The sequence below is a fragment of the Rhinoderma darwinii genome, chromosome 2, assembly GCF_050947455.1.
Source record: "Rhinoderma darwinii isolate aRhiDar2 chromosome 2, aRhiDar2.hap1, whole genome shotgun sequence".
NCBI lineage: Eukaryota > Metazoa > Chordata > Amphibia > Anura > Rhinodermatidae > Rhinoderma > Rhinoderma darwinii.
In genome coordinates this window covers 74681514-74705435 of record NC_134688.1, presented here as the reverse complement: position 1 = coordinate 74705435, position 23922 = coordinate 74681514, and the positions used below count along the sequence as shown (strand labels likewise).

At 46.0% G+C, this 23922-nt stretch overlaps 1 protein-coding gene across 5 annotated transcripts in view; it reads right to left on the bottom strand.

Annotated features, from left to right (window-relative positions):
- Positions 1-8500: 8500 nt before the first annotated feature.
- ATP7B (ATPase copper transporting beta) overlaps positions 8501-23922 on the bottom strand; it is a 127516-nt gene continuing 112094 nt past the window's right edge. For all 5 annotated transcript variants that reach the window (XM_075851769.1, XM_075851768.1, XM_075851770.1 and 2 more), the window contains 2 exons: positions 12039-12141; positions 8501-9777 (listed from right to left, as the gene is read on the bottom strand). In XM_075851769.1, the coding sequence (XP_075707884.1) occupies positions 9519-9777; positions 12039-12141 (362 nt within the window). In that variant the 3' untranslated portion in view covers positions 8501-9518. The remainder of the gene's footprint in view (positions 9778-12038; positions 12142-23922) is intronic.

Here is a 23922-nt window from a genome sequence, read left to right as displayed (position 1 = left end):
TCCATATTGGGTCCAGACGATTCTGTCAAGGTCTGGAAGAAGATTCGGAGTACAGTGGCTGAAATAAACTGGACGGAGGGTGATATTAGCAAGAGTAGTCAAGTAACAGTACAGGCTCGGTACACAGATAAGCGATAAGTTTGTAGGGTAAGGCAGAGACGTGGTCAAGAAACAATCAAAGTTCGGTATACAGATATGTGGGAATAGTTTGTATCGTAAAGGCAAAGATGTGGAGAGTAAATGAGCCAAGTTTGATACACAAATACGAGAAGAACTACTGCCTGTGACATAGGAGCCTTTGGGTTCGAATCATGACAAATGGCTAAATGTGGTACTGCCCGTGGTGTTTAACGTGTTTAACGGCAGAGCATAATTTTTCTTTTTTCTGATCCTAGACATTAGTGAGGAAGTATGACTATATGTGACAGACAAACTTTCTCTGCTGTCAGAGATCATCACTGCAGACATCTGTTTGGCAAAAGGAATCTACTTCTATAGGTGGATGTGTAGAGGCCTGGGAAATCCAGGAGCCTTAGGGAATGTATTATAACGTGGCTAGGGTTTCAGACTGCTTGTCCATGCCATCAGGAGGATGTGAATGTCAATTTCTCTGCTCTAATATCTCTGACACTCATAAAGATAAGAAAATAGAGAGACCGCAACACACGTTGTTTCAAGGTATCAAAATGTGTCATCAACAGACAGACAGCTACGTTTCGACCCAAGTGTGGGACTTTCTCAGGCTTGAGAAAGCTCAAGAAAGATACACAAAAGCAACATGAATGTATAGTGCCCCCTATTATTGCATATTGTCCTGAGTTTTTTAATTATGAGGGCCTGTTCACATCAGCATTGGCTTTCCGTTCCGGGAAAGTTAATAAGTTTATTATTAACTTTATTAAACTTTTTGATTTTTAGTCCCTCTAGGGGACTTCACTATGCGATCTTCTTATTGCTTTTATAATACACTGCAATACTTCTTTATTGCAGCGTATTATTGCCTGTCAGTGTAAAACTAACATGCACCTCAGGCATGGCTTAGCAGGCATCCACTACAGCTAGACCTGGGGGCCTTTGTTAGGCCCCCGGCTGCCATAGAAGCCATCGGCACAATGCGATTGCAATAGCAGGGTGCCAGTGGGATGAGAGAGGGAGCAGCCTCCCCCAAAACCACTTAGATGCAGCGTTAGCTATTGAGCGCACCATCTAAGGGCTTTAACGGGTGAGATCGATGTTGATATAGATCCCGCCCATTAGAGCAGGTGCCCGGCTGTCTTTGGACAGCCCGACACCCGCTCTAGCCAGCACAAGACACCCGTGCCGGGTTTATGTCACAGTGCCGTGAAAAGGCAGCGCTCTGACATAAGTACCCTTACGGCCGTCGTGAAGGGGTTAATGATATATCACTTCATGTACTAATTGTCTTTGTGTAACATCTTAAATGTTGTGCTCTTTTCCAAGTCATTCATTTGTAAACTTGCCTGAAGAAGGAGCCTGTGTGCTCTGAAAGCCGCATATAGAACTTTTATGGTTAGCCAATAAAGGTATCATACCTATTATACTTTTGTCTTTTTTAACACAAAATTGCAGTCATAGTATTGTAACAGATTCCACATTTTATATTCTTCCTCAAATAATAATTTCCCTGAGGGGATCTTGGTATGTTATTGTATTGTAATTGTATTACAACATTTAAAATAAATAGGTTTTGATTTTGGTTTTATATTCTTAAGATTATAATGAAATTTTGCTCTCTGATGAAATAGTGTCACTGTTTAAAGGGTTTGACTCACCAGGACAAGCCCTCGTCTCATAGAGGGCATGCCGGGGCGGAGAGCCACTAACAAAGAGCAACCCTCGCTCTGCTGGACTTGGGCATCTAGTTGAAGGTGGTTGGCCATTCATTTTCTCTTGAGAGGCCTTTGCAGGGGATATGTATGACTAGCTGCGGCTCAGGGGATATTTCTGTACTCGGAATTGCTGTAAAATGTCATATTCTCCACAAAGCATCATGATATGGGTGAAGTCCATAGGAATACATAGAGTACATACAACGTTCAGGATTTTTCCATGCAACAAATATCAATACAAAACAAAGGGGCTAAAAATAGTAACACGTGTTACCCTCATGACAGTGGCTATTGAAGCTTGAAATTGGAGCTGTCGCACTACAAAGGGTCAGTGTGTAGCCCCAGCCTTATGTGCTGTGCCAAATTTGCAATGTGTATTAGGTCCCAACGAGACAGTCACAACAGCAGTCTGTATGGAAGCCGTATAATCTCCGCCAAGAACGGGATGGGATCCTATCAGGGCAAAGCAGTGAAACCTTCCCAAACAACACCTTTGGGAAAGAATTTCCTGACCGGAATCAATCCCGTTCCCGGCAATAAATATACAGCTCCCCTGCGGCCTAAAATACAATCCTCAACATTGCAACACCAAGAAGGGCAAGCGCAAGGTTATGCAAATCGAGGAAGTAACAAGTGTCACAAAGTTCACATTTTCAAGCACATAGCTCCAATCTGTGGCATGTGGGATGAGGGATAAAAGACGGATTCAAAGCAAAGTTTTTTCAGCCACATGAAACCTTAAAAATCGGATGAAGTGGTGTGGGATGATTTTGCGACGCCTCCTGTTCATCGATGTGCCAGTTATCGCCACTTGTCGCAAACTGAGAAGGACAGAATCCTTAAACTGAGAGGCGTTGGTTTATCACTCCGTCAGATCGCTACGCGCCTACGCCGAGATGTCAGAACTGTTCAACTTTGCGTGTTCTGGAGGTTGGGAGAGCGACGAACAGGAATGACAGCAAGAGGTGCGTGGGGGCGAACCTCTGCACGGACGGATCGTCTGATTTAACCCCTTCCCTCCTCAGCCATTTTTCTGATTTTTTGTTTTTTCCTCCCCACATTCCAAAAGCTATAATTTTTTAGATTTTTCTGTCTATATAGCCATATGAGGGCTTGTTTTTTGCGGGACAAGTTGTAGTTTGTTATGGCACCATTTATTGTACCGTGTAATGTACTGGGAAGCTGAAAAAAAAATATTTGTGGGGTGAAATGGGCAAAAAACAGCGATTATGTCATTTTTTGGGGGGGTTTTGTTTTTACGGCATCCATCAGGCGGTAAAAACTACATATTCACCTTATTCTACAGGTTCATACGATTACGGCGATACCAAATTTATACGTTTTGTTTTATGTTTTACCACTTTTAAAAAAATAAAACTATTTGCTAAATTAAAAAAATCTTTTGTGTCGCTATATTCCTTTTTTTGGAGCACTAAGGTGACCAAATACCAGCAATTTTCAGGTCTTTTATATATATATATATATATATATAAATATAGATTTCTTTTTTTTACGGCATTCACCGAGCGTGTTAAACAACACTATATTGTGATAGTTCAGACTTTTATGGACGCGGCGATACCAGTTATGTTAACTTTTCTTTTTTTTAACATTGATTTAGGGAAATAATGTGAAAAAGTTTTTTCGTTTTTTCAACTTTTAATACTTTTTACTTTTTTTATTAGTCCCCTCAGGGGATTTGAAGCAGTGATTGTCGGATCGCTTGCATGATATACCTCAATACTAATGTATTGCAGTATATTGTGATGCTGACAGTCTCCTTTGACGCCCTGCCGGAGGCAGAGCTTCAAACGAGTACAAAGATGGCAGACCTGGGGGCCTTTATTAGGCCCCCAGGCTGCTCCATAACGACCGTTGTTACTGGCCGATCATACCGCGGGGAGGGGGCGCCCCACTGATTCTAACACTTTAAATGCTGCAGTCGCGATTGACCCCGGCTTTTAAGGTGTTAAACGGGCGGACTCAAAGTGATCTTTGATTCTGCCCGTTGCCATGAGGTGTCGGCTGCGTAACACAGCCGTCAGCCGCTGTGTATGGAGCGAGCTCAGCCCGTGAGCGCGCTCCATACTTCTCCTCAACCCTTATCACGTACAGTTAAGTGATATTGCGTTAAGGGGTTAAATAATGGCGCCTAGTGATCCATTCTGTACTGCAAGTGAAATTGGACATAACATCCCAAGAGTAGGGTGACAACCAGTGTCGACGCAAACCATCAGAATGCGTTTGCACGACATTGGGCTATGAGACAGACGTCCAGCCACAGGTGTTCCATTGACCACACGCCACAGCTCCCAAACGCTATCATGGTGCACAGCGAGATGGCAATGGAGGCTGAAATGGAGGTCTATCCTCTTCAGCGATGAGTCCCGCTTTTGTCTCGGACCCAATGATAGCAGGGATTATGGTGTGGGTGGCATAATGTACGGTAGCCGGACCCCGTCTTCATTTCAGGTACACACTCAGCGTTACATTGATTTGGTCGTGGAACCAGTGGTACGGCCATTTCTCCAAAGTGTCCCAGAAGCCGTTTTTCAACAGGACAACGCCAGGCCGCATGTTGCTTGTGCTACTGTGAGCAGCCTGCGTGGCCTAAATGTGCTACCATGGCCTGTAGCGTCTCCGGACTTGTCTCCCATCGAGCACATCTGGGACGTCATTGGTCAGCAATTGCAAATAGCGCTGCCTGCAGCCAATCTTGATGATTTGCGTGTCCAAGTGCATTCAGCTTGGCATAACATTCCTCAGACAACCATTAATAACCTCATTGATAGCATGCCAATGCATGTAAGTGCGTGAAGTTCTGTGCGTGGCGCTCATACTCGATACTGAATAAATCAAGATGTTTGGAATATTTTGTCTCATTTTTTAGCATTTGCATATCATTAACATGTCTATTGATCCTGTGATTTCCACCATTCCAAAATTTTTCCTTCTAGGTGTTGCAATTTTAATGTCGAGGAGTGTGGTTTTTTTAATGGACAATGTGTTTGCCGATAATAACCGCTAGATGGCAGTACATACCAGTTTTACACATAGACAAGGAAGGTATAGGAATGGATCCAGCGCTGAGACCAGGTATATTACTTAAAATCGGAAATTTCTTCCAAGTTTTATTTTGCAAAAAAAAAGGGGTAGTTTAAAAATAGACAATCTGTGTTCCTTCAGAGTACAATGGCTAGTTGAAGAGAATAGGTGGGTGCCTACGCGTTTCAGACGCGATCTGCGTCCTGAGTCTCGGCTTTCTATCCCTTTTTTTTTGCAAAATAAAACTTGGAAGAAGTTTCTGATTTTAACTGATATACCTGGTCTCAGCGCTGGATCCATTCCTATACCTTCCTAGTCTATCCACTACGTGTGACGACACGAGGACCCGAGCGCTACAGACAGTGTGATTACTATATTCAGGTGAGCTGGAGGGACCCTCCTATTCTCTATTAGTTTTACACATACTCTGAAGTCTACTGTCTACGTAGAAATAGATCGAGATCAAAAGACACTACCAATAGATCGAGATCAATAGATACTACCAATAGATCGAGATCAATAGATACTACCAATAGATCGAGATCAATAGATACTACCAATAGATCAAGATCAAAAGACACTACCAATAGATCGAGATCAATAGATACTACCAATAGATTGAGATCAATAGATACTAGCAATAGATTGAGATATTCTGGTAGATCTTTGAGAGGTCATGAATTAGTTAAAAAATGAGGGCACTTTAGTCCACAAGTTGTGGACTAAAGGGGTTTTTACACTGGGCGATTATCGGGCAAACAAGCATTCATAGAACGCTCGTTGCCGATAATTGCCCTGTGTAAACAGGGCAGAGATCAGCATATGAACGAGCAAACGCTCAATCATCTGCTGGTCGTATCGTTTTAAAAAAGTCAAATATTATCATTGTCGGCAGCACATCTCCCTGGGGAGACGCAGTGCTGACATGATAATAATGTATGGGGAGGAGTGATCGGCTTGTCCCCATCCATACCACCTTGTGACAGGAGCAAATGAGCACCGATCAATGATGTCTCATTGATTAGCGCTCGCTGCGCCAGCCAAAATCGGCAGGTGTTATAGGGGCTTAAAACAGTGTAATTGTTATCACATTAGTCCACAGGAAGCCTCTGTTTTTTTGGTTACCATTTTATTTGTTACCATACTGACTGACACATTCTTCCCTCCTCTACTCAAACAAATTAGTTCTTCGGTGAAAATATGTTGTGTTTTGGCTCCTTTTTTTTAAAAAAAAATAATATTTTTTGCAGATGTACAATGTGATTGGAACATCTATATTTGTCAAAAATCTAAAAATCATCAGGTGAAAATAACATCTTGTATAAGCACAATGTATGTCCTAAACAGCGCAGCTTCTTTTCTTTGTGAAAAAATAAATTTATATCACGGTAGGGGATCTGTCACTCGGTCATATAAGTTGAACTAGTTAACTGACCTGAATAGCGCTGTCTCCCTGATTACAGAGCTATTTTTCTTTTTTTTTCCTGGACCCCTCCCCGTTCCGGAGATATGGCCAACTGTTGTGTTGGGTCCCTTTATGCTAATTAACTGTAGTTAGCCAACAGGGTGGAGCTAGCTTCCCTGCCTCTGATGCTGACCAATCAGCGCCATGCAGCTAGAGGGTAGGTCACTCCCTGTTGGCTAACTACAGCAAATTGACATAGAGGGAGCCAACACAACAGTGGGTCATATCGCTGGAAAGGGCAGTCCAGGAAAAAAAGAAAAACAGCGCTATTCAGGTCAGTAAACCGGTTCAACTTATATAACCAAGTGACAGGTCCTCTTTAAGATCCATCCGTATTATTACAGTAGATCTCTGCCTCACCAAGGTTGCCTATGACATATTTTCAGGAGTATTTCGGAGCGTAAAAAGCTTGTATTACGCACCGAAATACACTTGATATGTGCCTGCAAACTGCTTCTCGTTCATTTCAATGGGAAGTATGCTGTTCATATGAAGGAAATTTGTATGCCGCTGAATTAAAAAACGCTGCGTAAAAATATGCTTAGTAAAAAAGAAGTGACGTCACTTTCACAATTTGATTTTTGCCATTGAAGTCTTTCCCATTTGCTCAAAAAATATGCTGCGAATAAGATTGCTGTTTTCTCTTAAAATTAGCCACGTATATTTCAGACTATTTCAGCAATTTCTTGTGTGTATTTCGACATATTTTATGCGGCATAATACACGTAAAAAATACCACCTGCTTAAAGCTTCCCATTCATGTCTTTGGAAAGCACGCCATTAGTACATAAGTCACAATTTTTTTACACGTGTGTAGTTACATTATGCTTTGTGTAAAAAAATAAAGCGTCATGTCAATTTATGGCGCGTTTTACTCATAGTGTATCCCATTTAATTGAATGGAAGGCTAAAAACACATGAAAAAAAATAGTCAAAACACCCTTTTTGTAGTAAGACTTTTTTTTTTCCCCAGCTGAGTAATCAAAACATTACCAAGCAATTTTTCCATTACCCTATGGTGGGAAAAATGTTTTAACTTGCACAGAAACCCCATAAAGTAGTGAGTAAAAAAATAAATCTACTAATTCACTTGACTTTAGTGATTTTTAAACGACTATGGAAAGTGTATGTAGCCTTAGCCACTAGCACTTGCTATGTGAACCCTTCGAAACACGTGTTATTTCTTTATGACTGTTCTGGAATAAATTTATCAGTACAGCGGGTGGGACATGTTCTCACACTATTTAAAAAATGCAAGGCTCATGAAAAATGTCTCAGTTACAGCTTATTTTCATTAAATCTTCAGTGGCGGATCATCATTAGGGCGGTTCGGGCGGTCGCGCGGGGCCCGAGACTCCCAGGGGGCCCATTGCCACCCGAACCCCCTCATGCCCAGTGGCGTCGTTAGCACCGGAGGGAGCCCCGGTGCCAGGACCGCACCTGTCATGAGATGAGGGGAGCTTCGCTCCTACTTAGCAGCCGTGGTCTCTGCTGCTTTAGAAGCTCCCCCTCCAGCCCCCCTTCCCTGCTCTAAACATCTCTCCTCCTGCTGCTAGCTGTCGGGACATGGGGGAGGGGAGACTGTCGGCGGGCTCTGTGTCGGGCTGTGAGCAGGAGAAGAGCTGCAGTGAAGACTCACAAATATCCTACATAAAAGGTAAGTGCATGTGTGTTTACAATGTGTACTTTATATGTGTATAATGTGCATACTCGTGTGTGTACTTTATAATGTGCATACTCGTGTGTGTGTACTTTATATGTGTATAATGTGCATACTCGTGTGTGTACTTTATATGTCGATAATGTGCATACTCGTGTGTGTACTTTATATGTGTATAATGTGCATACTCGTGTGTGTCCAGGGCCCATGGTCTTCTTAATCCGCCACTGTAAATCTTGATATGCAATACATCTCTGTTGTGGGAAAACTCTTTTAGACCTTCTTCACTCACACTTTTTTTAGCGTTTTTAAAACCCATGTAAAAAACAACTTGCATTATTTCGTGCAGTTTTAGTGATGGTTTTTTAAGTGCGTTTCTTGGGGTGTATTTTATTTAGTGTTATTTTGTACATGCATTTTTATCGATGTCCTATAGAGAACCTATGGAAAAAGGTCCAAAAAATTTCCATACAATAAGCATGCTGTGTTTTGAAAAAAATATATTCTGCTGCAAAAAACACCACAATACAAAACTTTGTGTAAGCTTTCTCATATTTTGCTATAAACTTTTAAGTAACATCTGGCCGCAGCAATTTTGTGCAAAATACCAAACCATTAAAGGGTAACTGAACTTTTTAAAAACTTTTGACATGTCATAGTGAGCACTGTGGCCCACACTGATTGCTAAAACAAAGCAGCAGAAGTGCTCGGGTGAGCGCTGTGCCGCTTAGTTCCTGATCCCCTTTCCTTGGAAAGCAGAGTGAGCGGTGTACAGACTCATAGACTTTCTATTGAGCCCGTACACCACTCCGAGGAAAGTCGATCATAAATGAAGCGGCACACGCTCACACGAGCGCTTCTGCTGCTTCGTTGTAGCGATTGGTGCGGGACTAGTGCTTGGACCTACACCGATCAAAACTTCTGATGTTACTATGACATGACAAAAGTTTTTAAAAAGTTTAGTTACACTTTAACCAACAGATAATTGTTGAATGTGATGAATACAAAACATAATAGTCCCCTTAAGGCCTAGTTCACAGTTTTTTGTCAGGCAGAAAAAATCTGCCTCAAACTTTTCTGCCAGATCTTTGAAGCATATTTTGAAATACATTTAGAAATAAATTTTGAAGGCTTTTTTGAACTTTTTTTTTTTATGTGTGTACCTTTTTTTCCTTCGTTTTAATGCTGTAAAAATTGTATAAAAAAACACTCCAAATGAATGGTTTTTTTTTTCCCCCATCGATTTCAATAGAGGTTCAGAAGCGGAAATCGCTCCAAGAAAGGTCATGACCCTTTTTTTTTTCATGAGCAGTTAAAAACGCTCGAAGAAAAAAACGCCTCTAACGCTCATCTAAATCAATGGAGGGAAATTTGAGTAATTTTTTGTAGCTGATTCCAATGCGGTTTCTGCGTCAAAATCAGCGCAAAAAAAATACGCTGTGTGAACTAGGCCTAATACAGACAATGGTCATTTTTCTCCTGGTGTTAGACTACAAATCTACATAAACTGATCATCATCGGCCTCATTGACTAAGAGAGACCACTTGTCCTGTCTGTCTCCGGCTAATGAACTTTGTCGAGAAGTCCTGCTGGATGACACTTGGCTGATGTAGCTGATCTGGTCCCAGGTACCGGTCATTGGGATATCCCTTCTCCGGTCATCCATCCCAACATGAACACTTATCTGTGAGGGTGTAAGTGGCTTCATGAGCCCCTGGGCTCGAGCTTCATAGCTATCTGAGTCTGTCTTCCTGTAGCTGAAAGTGAGAGAAAGACAAGAGAAATGTCATAGAGGTCAATCTTAACATCATCTCTCTATTAGATTTACGGAAGGGATGGAGTCCACACGCACTTCTACGATGGGCCGATCACTAAATAAGTTCGATGCACTGTAAATCTGTGTCATAACATGTACCCATCTAATGCTAAGCAAGGTTGTTCTGCTTGTATAACCCCATCTGAGATTGTGGGTCTTCCTGATCTGACCTATTTACTTGGAGATCTTCTGCGATCAATGCGGTCTGCTGGGGAACCGTAATATAAACGTTGTAGGAAACGGAAACATAACACTTCAACAGATATCACCGAGCATCCATCAGATTTAACGAATACAGATATACATATATATATTTATAACCTGTATTCGCTCAGCATGCCACAATATATATATCAAGGTTGTGTAAATCAGAGAAATCCTTCATTTAGAAAAGTTTTTCAGTAAAAGGGTAAGACCACACGGAGCTCCACCGACTCGGCCTCAATGTGGCCAACAACCCCACCTGCACCATGTTCATCACGGCTGTCAAATAGCCCGTTATTGGCCGCGCGTTGTTGTGGTAAAAAGACCCTTTACCTGCAAAATCTTGCAGCCATAAAGGGTGTATTCATAATGGCTGCATGATTTTGCAGGAAAAGGGCCGTTTTACCCACGACAACACGTGACCATTAACCGGCTATTTGACAGTCGCGCCGAACATGGTGTTGGCTCGATTGTTGGTCACGGCCGGGTCAGTGCCATTTCATTTGACGTTAACCTTAGAATATAAAACCAGTGACAGTTTTGCAAGCAGTAATTTAATTTAGGGTCCATTTACACGTTAAAGTGTAGTTAGAACCGCATTTGAAAACCGCATGTGTGTTTTTACAACTTTTTGATGCGTTTTTCGATGCGGATGCACAACATGTGACTGAACCCTTGGAGAGGACCTGTCATAAATTCAGTTAAGCCCAATTTCTTACCTCATGTCATAGGCGCTGCCACGCTGATCATGTCAGGGTAATTTGTATCCCAATCCGTTTATTACTTTGGTCATGAGCCATATTCTTATAATGTTAATGAGGCTATACTAGCCAAAGGGGAGGTAATGCTGAGCTTTCACTGGGGGCGGCGTCTGTGTTGGTTGTATGACGCTGTCCTATCAGCGTCATGCAGCTTCCCCCCTTCCCTGCACAGCGTGGTCCCGCGATAGAAGCTGAGATCACGCTGCGCAGGGAAGGGGGGGAAGCTGCATGACGCCGATAGGACAGCATCATACAGACAACACAGACTCCGCCCACAGTAAAACCTCATCCACTCTGCTGCTACTGTACTACGCTGCGGATTTTCCCCAATTAAATTTGTTGCGGAAAATCCGCAGTGTTAACACTGTGTGTGTCCCTACCCTAAAAGATCAGTGAACGCTCATTTGCACGATAATTGGCCTATGTAAAAGGCCCTTTAATGTACATTTGTCTGGGTTGTTACACAGCTACAGTCACTAATGTTTATTTATATAAATGTTCAAAGGGTCTTAGTATTATTATGGTAATACAGTTACACAAGCAGATAAAAAGCTTCTTCAGATCTCATTATCTATGGAAATTGTATCCCATTATTGCTCTAATGTCAGAAAATACAGATGAAACTAAGCTGCAATAAATGGGTCCTATGGGATTAATGTGAAGCTGTAAGCACGAAACCGAAGGACAGAGCAAAACGCACAGTTTGAATTGCAATGTTATAGTGGTTTACATATAAATATACCATTTAGATGGGTTGCGTTCCTTGTAGAAATTGTCACACAAATAAACGTTAGAGGGAGTCTGCAAGCTGTACAGACCCATTAAGTTAGAGCATGTGTTAGATCCTCTATGGCCTTATTCACACAAACATGGAAATCGGATGTTTTTTAATGGCCGTCTCACAGCTGTATAAAAATCAATGTATTTCTATGGGGCTATTCAGACGACCATTGTTTTAACAGACCGAGTGAACGGCACGTGAAAAATAGGACATGTCCTATTTTTGCCATTTTCACAGATCCCTCAATAGACTCAAGTTCATGAAGAATCTGTGAAATTGGGTCCCGCACAGATGCAAATCGGCCGTGGAAAAGGCTTGAGGTTGACCACTAATGGAGTAGTAAATGGGGGTTTCTATTTCACACTACATACTTTTTCTCTTGAACGATGAGTCTCTTTCCTGCTCTACCAACTTCCCTGAACACTTCATGTGGCCTTTGAACAGATCAGAACTTACCACTTCAGTTGTAGAGAGGACAAAACCACAGAGACAGACGAGGCTGCCATCGCTGCTGACCCCATCCATGGCTGTAACACCAATCCCACCGGCAGGAACACACCTGGTGAAGAAATGATGAACATAATCCTATGAGTGTAAATAATAGAAACCACATATCATTATAATAGAGGTCTATGATATAAAGTACGAATTTAACTGAACGCAATTTCATAGTAATATTAGACCTAATGCACATGAAGTACGGAGCCGTAATCGGGCACCCATAGACTTCTGAGACCCCATTCAGATGAATAGAAATGATTTTCGGTCAACAAAATCTGCAGCGTGTGCAGGGGGCCTAAGGCCTTGTTTACACTGCATTTATTGCAAGCTGATTCCGACGTTTTTTCCGTATCAGAATCAGCATTGAAAACAGCTCTAAATCAAGCAGGCTAAAAAAAAAGCTCCTACGCTATCTACCGTGTTTCCCCGAAAGTAAGACAGTGTCTTACTTTCTTTTTATCCCCAAAAGCCCCACTATGTCTTACTTTCGGGGTATGTCGTACATTGGCAAAAAATTTTTTATTTTTTTTTTTCACAAACTTTATTTAACTGTTTTACATTTTTTTTTTTAGTCCCACCAGGGGACTTCACTATGCGATGTGCCGATCGCATATATAATGCTTTGGTATACTTAGTATACCGAAGCATTATTGCCTGTCAGTGTAAAACTGACAGGCAACCTATTAGGTCATGCCTCCGGCATCGCCTAACAGGCAGATGCTGAAGGCAGACCTGGGGGTCTTTGTTAGACCCCCGGCTGTCATGGAAACCCGACGGCGACCCGCGATTTGTTTGCGGGGGCGCCGATCGGGTGACAGAGGGAGCTCCCCCCTCTGCCAAACACATTAAATGCCGCTGTCACTATTGACAGCGGCATTTAATGGGTTAAACTGCCGGAATCGGCGCGCGCTTCGATTCCGGCAGTTGCAGCAGGAGCCAGGCTGTGTATAACAGCCGTGCTCCTGCCGCTGATCGCGTGGGTACAGTCTCAGTACCCGCGCTATCACAGGACGGATATATCCGTCCTCCGGCGCGAACTAGCAGCTGCTGAGGACGGATATATCCGTCCTTCGGCGTTAAGTGGGAGTGGAAGTGGGCAGGAGGCGGCAATACCCCCGTGTTTCCCCGAAAGTAAGACATATGTCTTACTTTCGGGGTACGGCTTATATTAGCCGACCCCCCTGAAACCCCCGATACGTCTTACAATCGGGGGTGTCTTACTATCGGGGAAACACGGTAGGAGCAGAATATGCCTGAAACTACCCAATTAAATCAATGGGAAGCTGAAAAAAAGAGCGCTGAATGCTTCCGGCAATGTTTTGTTCGCTAAGAAGCGCCACAAACTGAGGGGGCAAGGGCAGGTGTTACTTCCTCATGGAAGGAGCCATATAGGCAGGCTGGGGGGGGAGGGGGAGGGAGGGGCGCGTTCTGGCATAACAGAAAAAAGTGAAGTCACATACACCAGTGGTTATTAAGGGACTGCTAACCCTTGCCGCAGGTGATTTTATGATTTTGTTAGGTAAGGGATGGTTGGCCTTGTTGGTTCTGGCTTACAAGCCAGGGTTTGGTTATGATGTTAATGATAATGTTAATGTTTGTACATGGCTCTTGGGAAAAGACGGATCTGACTCCCTGGACTCCACACAACTTTTAGGCACTTTAGCTCATCTTAAACACGGTCCAATAACATGAAAATAGTTTCTTGGATCGTTAAAGGGCTGAGATCCCCACAGAAACGGACCAAACTTTTAAGGCACATGAAACGATTGCATCCTGATGTGGCCCTATTGCAGGAAACTCACTTATCCGAGCCGGAGTTTAAGTATTTGCAAAAGTTCTGGGTGGGTCAGGTTTTTCGCTCGTCGGCAAGGGAGGGTAAGGCGGGAGTTATAATTCTGGTACATAAAAACTTTGCGTTTACGCTGGTGTCCCAGGAGCGGGATGACGAGGGCCGTTGGATCCATCTAGTGATGGAGCATGCAGGGGAAACCATCAGTATTCATAATGTGTATGGCCCAAATACGGTTAACACTGGTTTTTTTGGTCACTTGGAAACCCAACTCCAGCAGGATCGCACTAGGTTTTTGATTTTAGGGGGAGACCTTAACACTGTAAGGTCTTCAAAGGAGGATAGGAGCGCAGGGACTAGTTCGCAGAGAAATAGAGATAAGATCTTGCCCGACTTTTTAAGACACACGGCCCTAATAGATGCGTGGAGGAGTCTACACCCAGATGCGCGGGAATATACACATTTCTCTCATGTTCATCAGTCATGGTCGCGTATTGATTATTTGTTAGTTAGTGACGCAATGGCGCGACGTTTACGTGAAGCGGCAATTGAAGATTTAGTTATTTCGGACCATGCTCCGGTTACCATTACCTTGGCCGACACAGTAGCTAGAGGAACGGATTTTATCTGGAGGTTTCCCGCTTTTCTGGCAAAGGATGAGGGCTTTACACAGAAGCTTAAGGGGTTGTGGATGGAATTCGATGGGGATAATGTAGCGCATCGTTCGGAACCGTCATTGTATTGGCGTACAGCCAAGGCGGTAATAAGAGGGAAAATCATGCAGTATATGTCTAATCTTAAACGTAAGACGACCGAAGGATACAAGGCAGCGAGCGACAGATTACGGCGTGCGTACACAGCATTCCTACATTCGCCATCAATGCTATTGGGGGAGGAATGGAAGGAAGCCAAGCGACAGTTTGATCAATGGTTGGACAAAAGAGAGAGTATTTACCGGTCCCAATTTGATGCTGATTTAATGCGTTTCGGCAATAAGGCGGGCAAATTATTAGCGCGGTTAGCAAAGGGGAGGTATGCACCGGCACATATTTCAACACTTAAAGAATCAAACGGAACTCCTACCTCGGACCCAAAAAAAATCAATACCATATTAAGTAAATATTACCAAGCCCTTTACTCAGAAACACCCATAGATCTCCAAAAAGGGAGGGAATTTTTGGAGAAGGTGAAGTTGCCAGGGCTCACCCAGGAGCAGAATGGCCATTTGAGCGCGGAGATTACACTAGAGGAAGTTTGGAGCGCCATTAAAACATTATCTAACGGAAAGGCCCCGGGTCCGGATGGATTCACAGGGGAGTTTTTCAAATCTCTGAGAGAAGAAATCAGCCCTACCTTGGTGGCATATTATAATACTTTACTAGGAACGGGAGCTTTACCAGCAGAGGCCAAGGTAGCGCATATAAAGGTGTTACCCAAGAAGGGGAAGAATCCTCTTGACCCGGGGTCGTACCGCCCCATCTCGCTGATAGATCAAGATCAGAAATTGCTCACAAAAATTTTGGCCAATCGACTGGCTATGTATCTACCCATACTGGTGGGAAAATCTCAGGTAGGCTTTGTAAAGGGCAGGGCTGCAGTGACAAATTTACGCAAGGTATTGACGGTGCTAGAAACAGTCAGGCACGATCCCCAGCCAGGTACCAGGCCGGCACTTTTAGCGCTAGACGCAGAGAAAGCCTTTGATAACATACAATGGGAATGGCTGGGGATGGTGCTAGACAAAATGAACAAAATGAACAAAATGAACATTCAGGGAGATTACCGGGTCTTCCTGAAGGGAGTCTACACTAGCCCGCAAGCACGCGTTCATTCCTCGGGGTTCCTATCAGATCCCTTCCAATTACATAAAGGAACACGACAGGGTTGCCCCTTGTCGCCCCTGCTATTCAATCTAGCACTGGAACCTATGGCCAGATTCTTGGAGGAATCGGATATGTTCAGAGGCATTCAAGTGGGATCTTGTGCAGTGAAATTAGCCCTGTTCGCTGATGATGTCATACTTTTTATGTCAAACCCTCAGGAGCATTTAGGGAAGGTTTTTCAATTTTTGCAGGAATTTGGGCAATGCTCGGGATACAAAGTCAATATAGCTAAGAGCGAACTGCTGGAGTTGGGCAGGCCATTGCCAAAGACCTTTTGGCAATCCTTGGGTTGCGGGATATCACCGGTGGAACACTGCATTACCTATCTGGGTATCAAAATAGGGAGGGTACCAGACACTCTGTATGGCTTAAATTATCCCCCGTTAATTAAAAAAATACAAGCGGAACTCACTAGATGGGGCCAATTGCCGTTGTCCCTCTTGGGAAGATGTCATCTGATCAAGATGGTTAGTTTTCCTAGATTGCTATACCCCTTTCAAACGCTACCTCTCTTATTGAAGCATGTGGATGTCTCGAAATTGACGGCTTCATTCACTAAATTTATATGGGCAGGAAAAAGGCCGCGCATAGCACTCACCAAGTTCATGATGGGCAAACAAGAAGGGGGTGTGAACTTTCCGAATGTCAGGGGTTATAACGTGGTCTGTCTTATGCGTCATGTAGTAGATTGGCTTCATGAAACAAGTAATTATTCCAATTTAGATCTGGAAGGGGAGTATGCTTCACCTTGGAACCTGAAAGCTTTGTTACATTGTAGAATCGCTTCTCTTCCGTGCCGTCTCAAAACCTCCATTGTATTGAGAGATACAGTTCTAGCTTGGAAAGTGGTACGTAAGCAGTTTGGGTTACCCCACCTGTTATCGAAGTATATGCCGTTGAGCGGTCATCCGGAGTTTTTACCGGGAATGGACAAGGGGGACGGAATTGCCTCATGGGGGAGGGTAGGCATTGGTAGCGCAGGGGATCTTATGCATACAGAGGAAAAGAGGTGGTTAACTGGGGAGGAAATCACAGCTAAACTCAGACCCATAGTAGATAGAGTCAATTTTTTGCAAGTACTTCAGGTACGAACATTTTGTACCTCCAGGCTCAGGGATTTGAGTAAGGAAGCTACTACGCACACTCTGGATGAGGTCATAGGTCCAACAACTGGGCGGGCGACCATTTCAGGAATGTATAGAGCATTGAGAGAGGGTTTTGTTCGTCCGCAATTAAGGATTAGTTTTAAAAGCTGGGAACGGTGGACTCAGGATCCAGATATAGGAGAGACCATACTGGGAGGTTGGGAGACGGTACGGAAGAGTGTGATAAATGAGAGCTGGAGGGAAACCTATTTCAAGTTGATGCATACAGCTATATATGGCTTTAATATCTTGCCCTCACAATCTTTCCCTGATCGCATTACAAGTTGTCCCAAGTGCAATACACCACTGACGAATTTGTGGCATGGAATGTGGGGGTGTGTACATACGAAACGATTTTGGGGGATGGTACAGAAATATATTAAGGACCATTGGAAAACGAATCTCCCAATGACGCCTCAAGCGCTACTATTCCATCAAGCGCGGCCGCCAGAGGAAGAGGGTGCTCGAGGAGTAAGATCACCTCCCGTGTTGGTGCACACGATTCTACTGGTAGCTTTGAGATGCCTCCTGAGTCACTGGTTAGAGGCAGACACGCCGGGGTTAGAAATGATTGTGTCACGGCTGAAACAGTTATTGGTTCTTTAGAGGGTGGAGGTGGAAAGGCGGAAGGAAACGGGAACCAAGAAGCTATTTGATAAGTGGCAAGTATTTATAGAAACGCAATGTACAACAGCCGAAATAGCGGAAATTGTTAGGCCTTTCCAGTACACAAAGTGGTACTGCACGCAGCTCTTGGCAGGCGTTTTAGGGAGGATGCAACTGTAAGCCAGCTGGGGGAGAAAGGATGAGTGGAAACTCATTGATGATCTAGGTGGTGTTGGAGTTGGGGGAGTCATGTTTGTTTGGTCCATCTGAAGATCGACAATTATGCCATATTTTCTATGTTGATGTGTTTATATGTTATGTTGAATTTAATTTAAAAGTTAATCCCATGACAGCTGAGTGCTGCGCACTCATGATGTAACTCTTACGTGAAATGTTTGTAAGAAAATGTGAAAACTGACAATAAAAAGGATATTTAAAAAAAAAAAGAAGCGCCACAAACAGCACGCTGATTTTAATGTTCAGGGAATGTTCACACAGCATATGATTGAGGCTGAAAAATACGGGTTTCATTTCAAGAGAAGGCAGCCCCTGAATCCAGGTGTTTTTGGAGATGATTTTGAAGCTGAATTTGGTGTTTGCGAGCTTATTTTGAAACGCATTTTGAAGGTTGGTTTATTTTAGGCAAATTTTTGTAGTGTCAATGGAAAATCAGCTCCAAAGACGCATGACGTGCCACTTCTTTTTACGAGGCGTATTTTTAATTTAGCGACGTAAAAATACACCTCTTATGAACAGGGAAACTGAAGGCGTATTTCAAGCGTATTTTGGAGCGTAATACGAGCTTTTAACGCTCCAAAATACGCCTAAAAGTAAGCAGTGTGAACATACCCTTCGGAAGGAACACACTAAACGTCAACACTGTGGATTTTCTGGAACGGATTTTATCGCGAAACATCCGCAGCGTATTACAGTAGCAGCAAAATGGATGAGATTGGAACAAATCTCATCCACAAACTGCGCAAAAAACCCACCGACAAAACGTTCATAAATTGACCTTCGGTGAGTTTTTTTAATCCGCAGCACGTCAACCTATGTTGCAGAATCTCTGATCTTCTGCTTTGGGTTTTCCCTATTGAATTCAAAGGGAAGGTAAAACCCACATCAAAGAGGCATGTGTTGCGACTTTTGTGGCAGAAACGCTGTGTGCGGCAGCTGCATTCCACGGTCCCGGCTGGCTAGAGGAGACCGTGGCTGCACTGGCAAGAATCCCGGGGGCCGAACCATCGCCACGTCAGGCCCGGCGCCCGAGGTCTGTTGCGCAGGGGGACAGGCTCCCCTCCCCCGGCCCCCTCCCTAGTGCTATTAATGTGGCGGCGGGGGGGGGAGTTGGCAACACCCGCTCCTGCTCGAATGAGGCAGAGAGCGTCGTCAGGGGCGACGGTGGCTCAGGCCGGGTCTCCCCGTCGCTCCTGGCGGTCCCGCCCTCCAGAACGCCTCAGCCCGGAGGTGGTCCCGCGGACTCGGCGTCGAAGGGGGAGCCCTTCAAAGGACGCTGCAGCTGGGAGGGCCGCCTCTTCCCAGGCCCTGCGTCCTGGCAGGAATCCTCAGCCGCGACCAGGTCTGGCGGTAAACAGGGGGTCGCAGGCCAGGCTCCCTGTCACCCCTCCCCCATCGGATGCAAGAATCGGAGAACAATCTACGGCCGCCCCGCATGGTGATGTTCCGGCCAGGGGGCAGGCTTCATCGAGACCATCAAGGAGGACGCCTAGAGCTGCAGCGGCGACGAGGCAACAGGTCCGGTCGGAAGTCTGGGTCCCCGCGGTCGGGCGGCAGGTGGCCGGCCCATTTGTCAGCGCGTCGTTGTCCCCGTGTAGGAGATGTCGGTGGGATGGCCAGTCGTCTGCGAGATAGGATCTGGAAGAAGGCGAACTGGACGATTTTCGGCGAGGTCAGGATGGTCCGGCTGACGGGAACACAGCGCCTGTGCAGCCCGGTGAGTGCATAACTCCGTCTTTGCCGTATCCAGCGATTTTTATGTCGGGTGTCGTGGGGGGGGCAGCAAGCGTGGCATCGGCTGCCGGTAGCGGCGCGGTCGGGCGCGACGGCGCGGGTTTAGCGGATTTAGTGGGTTGCTTGCGGGAGCTGGTCGGGCATCTAGATAGGGCGGCGGCGCCGGTAGTTACGGCGGTGTCCCCGGCGGTAGTTTGGGAAGGTCCCCGGGAGGTTGGATCGTTACAGTCGCGTCCCGGGATGGTGGAAGGGCTGGTGGCGTCTAAGGAGGCGGTCGCGGTATCAGTGCAGACCGAGGCGCAAAAATATGGCGATAGGGTGCGTCTTGATGATCGTACTCGCGGGGAGGTGTATGTTTGCTTCGAAGGTCCGTTGGGGGCGCATTTAAAGCAGGAGGTTCGTGAGCGGATCTGGAAGGACGAATATGTGGAGATTTTTTCTCTTCTGCCGCTTGCTAAATTCAACTTGGATAAAAGCAAGCGGGACGAGAGTAAGAAGGAGGAGGAGGAACGTCGGCGGTATAGGCTTATCCCGCAGACGTTCGTCAATTGGTCGCAAGCGTTTGCCATATTAGCCAGCGTTATCGGAGAAAAGGCGCCGGAAAATTGTTCGGCGTTGTTTTGCTATTTTGATGCTATTGGGGAGGCTCACAGGGCATACGGGGGGCAGGCGTGGTTAAGATACGACGAGCAATTCCGTCAGCGTAAGGCGGTTCGGCCGGCGATTCGGTGGGACCAGAAGGATATTGCGCTTTGGTTAAGGGTTGCGGCTCCGGTTAAGCAGTCCTTTCCCGGGAGTGTCGGCCAAGGAGGTCAGTCCAGCCAGGCCGGGCAAGGTTCAGGGGCAAAACTGGGATTCTGCTGGCAATTTAACGATGGCCAGTGTAAGTTTGGGGCCACGTGTAAGTTCAAGCATGTGTGTTCAGAATGTAATGGTTCATCCCACGGGGCTGCAAAATGTATGCGGAAGAAGCGGTCAGGGAACCAGTCCTCCTCGGCTAGTCAAGGGGTTGTCGCCGGTGAGGGTGGAAAGGATGGCCCCATATCTAAATGAGTATCCGGATAGGGTTGCGGCCAAGATAATTTACGAAGGGTTTTGTGATGGTTTCATTATTCCTCCGCCTCCTTATGAGGTCCCGGTTACGCGGCGGAATCTTAAGTCGGCTTACTCGCATGCCGAGGTCGTGTCGGAAAAACTGTTTAAAGAAGTTTCCTTGGGTCGCATGGCGGGGCCGTTTGTTGATCTGCCAATAAAGGATTTAGTGGTGTCCCCATTGGGTATTGTGCCAAAGCGCGAGCCCCGGAAATTTCATTTAATTCAGCATTTATCGTTTCCCAAGGGCTCGTCGGTGAATGATGGGATTGATCACGAGTTATGCTCCGTAGTGTATACATCATTCGACAAGGCGGTGGGGCTAGTTCGTGCTGCGGGGCCCGGCGCGCTGTTAGCAAAAACCGACATTGAGGCGGCTTTCCGGTTGTTGCCGGTTAATCCAGAAAGCCAACGGTTGTTGGGTTGTTTTTGGAATGGGGCTTTTTATGTGGATAGGTGTCTTCCGATGGGGTGTTCCCTTTCTTGCGCGTATTTTGAGGCGTTTAGTAGCTTCGTGGAATGGGTGACGAAGGGAGTAGCCGGGGTCGACTCTTTGATAGATTACCTGGATGATTTTTTGTGCGTCGGTCCGGGGGGTTCGCCCGTTTGCGGTAATTTGCTTCATTCATTGCAGAAGGTTGCGAGGGATTTTGGGATCCCCTTGGCGCCAGAGAAGACTGAGGGCCCGGTATCGACCATTTGTTTTTTGGGAATTGAAATTGATTCGGTGGCAATGGAGTGTCGTCTTCCTTTGGATAAGCTAGGGTCATTGAGTCAGGAGGTACGTCGGGCTTGTAGGTTAAAGAAAATTACGTTGCGGGATCTCCAGTCGTTGCTGGGGAAGTTGAATTTCGCTTGCCGGATTATGCCAATGGGGAGGGTTTTTAGTAGACGTTTGGCGGCTGCGATGGCGGGGGTTCGTGCGCCACATCATTTTGTGCGGCTCAAGGAGGAGCATCGGGCTGATCTGCAGGTTTGGGATGATTTTTTGGGTCAGTATAACGGTCGCTCGCTATGGATGGCTCCAGCGCAGGATACGAGTGACTTGCAAATTTTTACGGATGCGGCTGGTGCAGGTGGGTTTGGAGCGTACGGGGGTGGTCCGTGGTGTGCAGGTAACTGGCCGGCTAGCTGGGTGTCCAGTGGACTCTGGCCCTGCTCGAGCTGTTCCCTATCGTGGTTGCGGCGACCATTTGGGGGGACAGGCTCAGGGATAAGAAGGTTCGTTTTTACTGCGACAACATGGGGGTGGTGCTGGCCATTAATAACATCACTGCATCCTCTCCTCCGGTAGTTCAGTTGTTGCGACATTTAGTTTTGGTGTGTTTGTCTTTGAACGCGTGGGTGGTGGCGGTGCATGTGCCGGGGGTACGGAATTGTATCGCTGATGCTCTTTCTCGCTCGCAGTGGGACCGATTTCGGCAATTGGCACCGGGAGCGGATCGTCTCGGTTTGGCTTGTCCGGAACATCTCTGGGATCTGGTCTCGGTCCCGTAGAGCGGTTGGTGGAAAGGTCATTGGTGCGCACAACGTGGAGTGCTTATTTTGCTTGTTGGAAGCAGTGGGATGAGTGGGTAAGAGAGTTGGGTAATGTCAGCACGGATCAAGACAGGTTGGTGGCACTTTTGTACTGGTTGGGGGACGCCTGGGAGGCGGGGTTTTCGTTGGCAAAGGTGAATCGTTTCATTTCTGCGTTGGCTTTTGGTTTTAAGTTGCGGGGCTTTCGGGATGTATCTAAAGAATTTTTAGTGGGACAGGCTTTAAAGGGTCTGCGTCGAGGTAGGGTCGAAGCGGATTGTAGAAGGCCCTTGTCGTTTTCTCTTCTCATCTCTTTGGGCGTATCGCTAGTGTCTGTCTGTCGTTCTTCGTCCGAGGTGGAGTTGTTTCAGTTAGCATTTTCCTTAGCGTTCTTTGGGGCACTTAGAATTGGCGAGCTGGTTTCACCTAGTACCAAGCGGGCAGGGGGGTTGAGACTGGGGGAGGTGAGCTTATATGGGGATCATCTCGAGGTATGGTTGCGGCGGTCAAAAACTGACCAACTGGGTAAAGGAAAGCGGATAGTTTTGTTCGCCCTTCCGGGATCGGCGATGTGTCCGGTCGCTTGCATGCGTGTTTTTAAACCACAAGTAGGGTCTCCCGAGTTGCCGTTGCTATGTCACGAGGATGGGCCATTCTTGTCCAGATTTCAATTTGGCGCAGTATTTAAGAAATGCTTGGCGGCGGTCAGTGTCGCGGCGGGCCCTTACTCATCTCATTCCTTCAGGATTGGCGCAGCAACTGAGGCGGGGCGCTAGGGGCTGGATAATGAGAGGGTGCGGCGCATTGGTCGTTGGGAGTCCAACAGGTTTAGGTCTTACGTGCGCCCCCATTTGTTATGAGTCATGTTGTTAGTGGGTGAAAACGTTTGTGTGCTTGTATCTAACTTTCTTTTCCGTTTCAGATCAGCTTCCGTGTCTTGTGTGGTTGTTGGGCCACTCTTACGTGCATTGGGGGGCTTTGAGGGCGGACGTCCGCCCTGACGGTCGCCAGTTGCGCATTCCGCGGCAGGACCCGGTTTTGCATTGGCTGGGATTTAGAGGTATGTTGTGGAGCAGGGTGTTAGCGGAATTCCAGACATACTCTCGGCTGGATAGGGTTCCAGAAGTCTTGGTGTTGCACGCGGGTGGGAATGATTTGGGGGTCCGCCCCTTTCGTGAGTTGGTGCGGGATATCAAACACGATATGTTGTGTTTGTGGGTTTCTTATCTCGGCTTAGTGATAGTGTGGTCGGACATTGTTCCAAGGAAGCATTTGCGGCTGGCTAGGTCAGTGGAGAGGGTCAATAAGGCCCGCATCAAAGTTAATCGGGCGGTGTCCCGTTTTGTGGCCAAGAATGGGGGCATTTGTGTGCGGCACAGGGATTTGGAGTCAGGAGTGGGGAACTACTGGAGGAGTGATGGGGTTCATTTGACCGAGGTTGGGATTGATCTGTGGAGTCTGGCAATAGCAGAGGGAATTGAAAGGGCGGTGGTGGTGTGGCGGAACTCACAGGCTTAAGGTGGTCAAGGCCTGTTTCGCTGTGGCGGGTGGAGTCCTTGAGGTCGGTCAGTACGAAATGGTGGGGGGGTCGCATCGGGGGTATGCGTCCCCCAAAAAAGGTACATGGTTGAAGACTTCATAGGGTGTTATCCCTTTGAAGTGGTCTTCTGGTGGTTGGGGCCATCTGCAGAGGTGAGCGGTGCCTCCGAGCTGGTTTATGGCTGGAGGTAATGTCTTGGTGGTGTTGCAGATGGCTAACTCGAGGGAAAAGGAATATCTAAAAATGGCTTCAAGGACTTCCCCTGCTCGGATTAATGTTAACGTTAATTGTTATT